This window comes from Formica exsecta, unplaced genomic scaffold (genome assembly GCF_003651465.1).
Source record: "Formica exsecta isolate Colony F162 unplaced genomic scaffold, ASM365146v1 scaffold1866, whole genome shotgun sequence".
NCBI lineage: Eukaryota > Metazoa > Arthropoda > Insecta > Hymenoptera > Formicidae > Formica > Formica exsecta.
This window is the reverse complement of record NW_021849174.1, coordinates 16,175-23,108: the sequence shown is the minus strand read 5'-3', so window position 1 is coordinate 23,108 and position 6,934 is coordinate 16,175. Positions and strand designations below refer to the sequence as shown.

At 29.6% G+C, this 6,934-nt stretch overlaps 1 protein-coding gene across 1 annotated transcript in view; it reads right to left on the bottom strand.

Annotated features, from left to right (window-relative positions):
* The window catches only part of LOC115233725 (G-protein coupled receptor Mth2-like), an 8,942-nt gene extending 3,118 nt beyond the window's left edge, over nt 1-5,824 (bottom strand). The window contains 5 exon segments of the mRNA XM_029804277.1: nt 978-1,052; nt 2,270-2,435; nt 2,533-2,717; nt 4,215-4,293; nt 4,729-5,824. Of these exon segments, the coding sequence (XP_029660137.1) occupies nt 978-1,052; nt 2,270-2,435; nt 2,533-2,717; nt 4,215-4,293; nt 4,729-5,824 (1,601 nt within the window).
* Nucleotides 5,825-6,934: the final 1,110 nt, after the last annotated feature.

The following is a 6,934-nucleotide window of genomic DNA, read 5'->3' as shown; positions in this document are numbered from 1 at the left end:
CAATTCTGACAAGATTACAATTATTAATTTGACTAGCAATAATATGTACCAGTAAGAGATTCATTGTGAGTACAAAATGAAAAATTAAAGATAAATTGAATTAAATTACGTTATGATAATTTTACAATTGCAAGTGATCCTATTGAAAAATCACAATAAATACTTTATTTACAAGCTTTTTATTATAGTCCAATATAACAATAATATTTTACATATTTATATAAAATATGACATTAATTATATTATTTTATAAAAATTCCATGAGAGATAGAGCCTTACAAAGCAAATAATAAAACTTAATAATAACTTTATAAGTAGCGCTGATAAAACGCTGAAAATTTAGAAATTTACGTATATTTTTTTGACCATTAAGTATTAAATAGAGCTTAAGTAAATTTAGAAAAAAATTACTAAATAATAATAAGATAATAAAGAATACATTTTTTGCGTGAAATTTTGAGCTAAGCTTATTAAAGATAAAAAAAAGCCAATATCTAATATTGTATAGTTAATTCTTAAAAATTATGAGATTATAATTAATTGTTAATAAACCGTTTGTGTGCCTGCGTGCGTGAGTGTTTGTGTGCATGTGTGTGTGCGTGCATGTGCGCGCGCGCGTGTGTATGCATGTGTGTCTTGTTATGCGATAAATTTTTTTTTGCACATTGCAACATTAGAGTTTAGTCTCACCGGACGAATCTTTCTCATCTTTTTGTTCGCAAGAACTCATTTTTTTCTGTATAGACATCTTTTCTAATGTAATGGTGCATGTCAAAGTATTCGACAATGTTGCATTTGTTGCGCATGAATTTTCTGGAAACAAACCGCATCCGAATCGCTTCAATAACATCCGCAAGATATGCTTTTTCCACACAAAGATAATAAAGAAGCAGAGACTCTGCAGAGGCTCCAGAACAATAGTGCATAAGGAGATATAATATGTAATATTAAAATACATATATTCAAACAAAATTAATATGATTGTGTTTATGGACAAATATATTCCCATTATGATAAACAGCAGGATAAATAGCTTTAGATATAGATTGAACCTGGAAACAAACACGTACACATGTATATATGTATACTTATATGTATATGTATGTATAAAATAACAATTATAAATACTATTAATCATGTTATCTTTAAAAGGTAATGGAACAAATTACAATCTTAAAAAAGAAGAAAGAGATAGTTATACATTTTTTTAAGAAATTTTCAAAAGATGTGGTTTCCTTTATGAAATAAATGCACACATATACATTCATTAATTTTATTCTCACTATTCGTCACATTTCGAGAATTGCAGACTTTCTCAAAATAACACGTACACGATTGAAATGGCAGCAATACATCATTCAAAAAAAAATAAGAAACATATTTCATGCTCTAAAAATTGAGCTGTTTTCAAAGCGCTGAAACTCGACAACAAATTATCGTAGATAAAAAATTTTATAAACATTTTAAAACTTAAAGTTTTGCGGGCAATTAAGAGGCAAACGCGCACGATAATGTGTTAGTTGCATAGAAAATAATTTTTTTATGGAAATAATTACTGTGCACGGACACGAAAATTTACTTGGTCCTATACCAAGTGAAAATTAATCTCAACTCGAGATTTAATCGAATTTGATGACTTTAAAACAAAGCTTGTATCTTTTTAGAAATGTTGTCGATACTCGGTGAAAAAGTATCGCAGACATAAAATTAAAAGAGCATTTTGAAACTTAAATTTTCAAACTTTGACGTGATACCGATAATTTAAAAAAATTTTCACCTTTCTTATTGTTGAAAAATACATGTTTAATAGCAAAATCGTGTAACTCGGCCAAAAAAATTGTAGAAAGATTTTAAAAAAGCGTTTTGTAGACAAAATGTTATAGTTTGTGTAAGAAATTATCGATAGTGCGTTAAAGTTTAAGAAACTTCAAGATTCAGAATGCTTTTTTAACTTTTTGTCTACCATAATTTTTCGCCAAATTTTAGCGGTTTGAAAATAGCCCAATTTTTTAGCTCATGAAAAGTATCTTTTATTTTTTTAGTAGTGTATATTTTTTTTAAAGATTATGTAAGCAAAAAAATAAAAAAGGAAGAATGAGCACACAAAAAAGGGGTCGCCTACAAATAATCATCTCTTTCTTCTATCAGGAATGCAGGCCCATCGATTATGTAATACTGTTAGCAGAGATATTGGCAAAAATATGTCGACAACAATATCATTAATAAGATAGATCATCACACATTGATGCAAAAATATCTGAATACAGACCATTTCTTACTGTCATTATATCTCTTGCGTTCCGAATCTGTCAAACAATTGTCTATTTCCTTTCCGTAACGCGCGATCTTCAATGCCGTAGAGATGGATAAGCAAATGCTACTAATGACGCAGATACTTTGGAGCCCGTGAAAATACAACATATGAGATTTAGGATCTATAAGTATGAAATGTACAAAAAATTATTATAGTATTCCTCATAGTATATTAAAATACGGTATTAATAGAATTATTTGTCAGAAACGTGCACTTACCAAGGAACCAGCAATTTCCTTCGCGAAATTTCGGTCGTAAAATCTCCGGCAAATATTCAGAAACAGAATCCATAATGACAGTGATAATAGCGAAGATAAGGGATAAACCCCACGCAAAGATTGTATAAAACAACAGTTTTCTTTTGTCTTGTTGTCTGACGTTTCTTTGTAACGAACAAAATCCTCTGCAAAACACATTTTACAAATTATATTTATCTAATAATAGATAAAAAAAATCAACGTAAATGCACGTTAATATAATGTTTGTTTTTGATCGAGGCTTTCTCGAAAAAGTCTGTTCTACAAATATAAACTTACATAATACAAGAAACCACTAGACTATCATGAAAAATGGTTTAATATTTGTATAATATTGAGAAACTACCATATATTTATATGTATATCTATATATTATTAAGTGTACAGACGCGCTAATGGCAATCTAAATTTTAATTTAGTTGTACAAGACAAATTTTTGATAAAAAAAATTATAAATGGATCTGTTGTTAGTTAGTGAGTTTAGTTAAGATTTTGCGTTGCTGAAAAATTTTTGCTGTCGACTTGTGCGTTGCGTCTCTTTTATGTAAGTCTTACTACTGTAATTTCCGACACGGATCCTCTCTCTCTTTTCGTTTTTTGACACAAACCATTCCGCGCAAATTACAGACACAATTATTAACAGTATTGGTGCGCAAACTTATTATTGTTAAATTTTATTAACAAATGTGCATTAGAAACGTTTTGGACCGTTTTTTAATCATCTTCAGCATGGGTATACAAATATAAAAATTAAATTGGAATTTTAAAACTTGACATGCACAACAGTTGTTGTTGCAGTCAAATTTTAAAAGTCATCATTATATAGTAAACCATCGACGATATACGTGTGGTGATGGCGTTTGAATGTTGTCCATTAATATAGGTTCTACGCAGGTCTTAGTGAGCCTGGCTTTTGATTATTAATTTTAATTTAAAATTTGCAACAACAAACGTTGTGCATGTTAAGTTTTAAAACTTTAATTTAATTTCTACATTTTTATACCATGCTGAAGATGGAGCAAAAAATGGTGCGGAATGTATATTTTTAATGCACATTTGTTCATAAAATTTAACAATAAGTTCGCGCAACAATACCTGCGCCTTAGCTCTTATTTGCCAATATTCCTACTTAATAATTTTTAGGGAAAAATTATTACGTTATATATATTGTGAATTATTATTGGATCAGATATAATAATATTTTATAATGTTCATTAATTAATATGCCATTTTTGCTTTTAAAAATTTAATTGGATTTCACAAAATAAAAACTATATAATCGTTTGAAAACCTTCATGCAATAATAGAGATTTTCCGAGAAACAATTTATTTGAAATCATAATTATTATGTTTATACTCGAAACTTATATTATCACAAGCCAGATAGTTGCTTACACTGTCCCACAACAACATTAACACGAGAAAAAATTCCGTTTTATTAATTCAAAGTGTCGTATTATTTCCCGTCTTTTGTCTTTACGTTGTCCACAGTATTGTATATAACATAAAATACGATTATTTATATTACAGAAAATTATTTTATCGCGTCGTGTTGTACAATACATGAATCAATCATATAAAGATAAGTTAAGATGAGGCAAGTTAAAGATAAACTATAATATATAAAATATTTGACAATTTACCTAAATGTCCACCACATGTCGAAACTCATTATAATTAGCCAGAAAGAGCTTGCCAAAAAACAAAAGTAGGTAAAAAAAGCTAAAAATAAAATTAATAACATGTTAATCATTGAGCGCGCTTTAAAATGTACATGAGAGACTTATAGTTACTACCATGTTTCTCCGTTTAAAGATAGATTTATTCTAACTATTGTATTTGCACTAAAATTTTATAGCAAAGATATATTTCATAAATATGTACTGATAGTAAATTAATTGTAAGTAAGATGTCGATTCAAGACATAACAAAAAATCAGAAACACAAAAAAATACATTTATTCAGACCAATTTAAATTAGTTATATGATAAAGTGCATCTAAAATTTATCATTCACTAAATTTCATATTAATTCTTGCATTTTTAACAAAACATATATTCAAGTTATTAAACAATAATACATGAATATATATTAGTATGCCTGAAATATATATACACTATAAAGATTGCATAATTATATGATTTAAATATACTGTACCGATTGTAATACAGACTGAATAATGTACAGCATCCGCTACAATTAGAATGTGCACAATGTTAAATATGTATGCGATAAAACATGCACCGCTGAAATTGCGCAACATGAAGCCGTGTACATTCCGGAGCTCTGGCAATATAGAATATACTAAAAATAATGATATCAAAAGTAATATAGACACTATATTAGAGCTTATATTTATGATAACATAATATTTAACATCTTCAACATTTTCTTCATACTCCATCATCATTTTATAAATTTCTGAACAGTAAGTCATTGCGTACTCATCCTCGACCACAGCGAGACAATATGATGTCGATTTGGCAAATATTTCATAATAAGATAAATAGAGAGAACCATTGGCAAAAAATATGTAATCGGAACTCCAAAAACGACCTTCATCCTTGCACGGATCATAGACGACCAGCGGAAACAATTCGTCCACTGTCTTATTTTCGTTCTGCAACGAATCGTTCGTGTATCCGTACACATATGGTAAGATGTATTTATTTTCTTCAGAAAGGCATTCATCATCAAGTAGACGATCACCGAGAGGGCAGCATAGCGGAATGCAAGTAATATTGAAGCACATTTCGTATGGAATGATGTTACTTATACTGTTATCTTTACTGGAGTTTTCGGAGAACTCGTGCGACGTAGAATCGTTTTTGTCTTCTATGCTCATCAAGTTTCCATAAATTTCGTGTGACGTGAAGTTGCTTTTATGGTTGGCATTTGTTGAATTCGTGCAAGATTCCATCGGTATTTGCTTATCATCTTCATGATTCTGTATGGAATGCGTACTGAGTTTAAATTGTATCGAGTCATCATCCTCGCTGCTCGTGGAAGTGGTGCGAGATTCATACTGCATATCTTCGTACTGCGTATTATTGGTAGATTTTTTGTACGAATCATATAGCAGTGTTTTCATTTCGTCGCCATAGTTTGTCGTAGAATGCGCGTCTATCTCGTATCGTACTGCCAAATTATCATTTTTCTCTTCATTGTCAGTGAAATTTTGTTGAAGTTTCGCTGACAAAGCGATGAGAAGAAAAAATGCGCAATACCAAAACGTCAAACTTTTTCCACACATCCTTGTCTTTTTGACGCGTCGAATTTATATCTGGAAAATACGTATTTGATTTTTTTTCTATGTTAATTTCATATTTAGATGTCCTATCACGACGATATGCGAACTGCGGCTTAAAAAATATACTAATATTGTTAGTCTGCAATAGTTTGGTCGTGACAACTCATTTCTATGCATGTCAAAAAGTGAATTGATGTCGATAGAACACCACTTCGATAAAACGAGTTACGGAAAGGCCAAAAACGGTGATGTCGTGATAGGTGCGGTTGTTAAGCTGTTTGAATGGTATTGTTTTATTTTTTTCTAGAACGTAAAATTTAAAAAAAATGGATGACATGCGTGAATGCTTGACTTTTATATTTGATTTTAAACCCTTTTAATTGTTTTACAGTTTAACACATACATATGTATATATATATATATATATATATATATCGATTTTGTCTTGGGATAATCAAAATTAGTCATTACACCTAAATCTCCGAGGAATATTTATTATCCACTCTTATACGTATCGATTTCTTTAAAACCCCCACTTATATCCATTTCGATATAATCAACAATTTAAGAACTTTGAGAATCTAGAATATAGAGTAATTAAATAAACATACTAATCGAGCTTATTAAGTTGCTTAGTGTCACGTAAGTTCATTTCATGCTCTAAATTATGAATAATTAAAAAATTTATGTTAAATTTATGCACGTACATTTGTTTTTGTATTAGTTGCATGAAAGAAATATCATTAATTACAAGTATATACACACATAAATATATAATTAGAAAAAATTACCTTTTTTCTTCTTTTTTCGGCAAAATCTCCTACGATTGATCCGATTTTATTCGCATTGTTATCATTGACGATATTATAATCGATTTTATTTATTTTACTAGATTCAATAAAACTAATACCGCATACAGTTTCGACTTTTCATTTCGAGACGAACGAGAGAAGAATGCGCAATAGCATGTGCTCGCACAAATGAGAAGATAAGACTACTGAGGACGACGAGTAATCGATAGCTTTGAGGAAACAGTCTATCTACTACTATAAAACTATACACATACAACAATTACATATATAAGATAAAATTCCATTAGCATACTTCTACAGA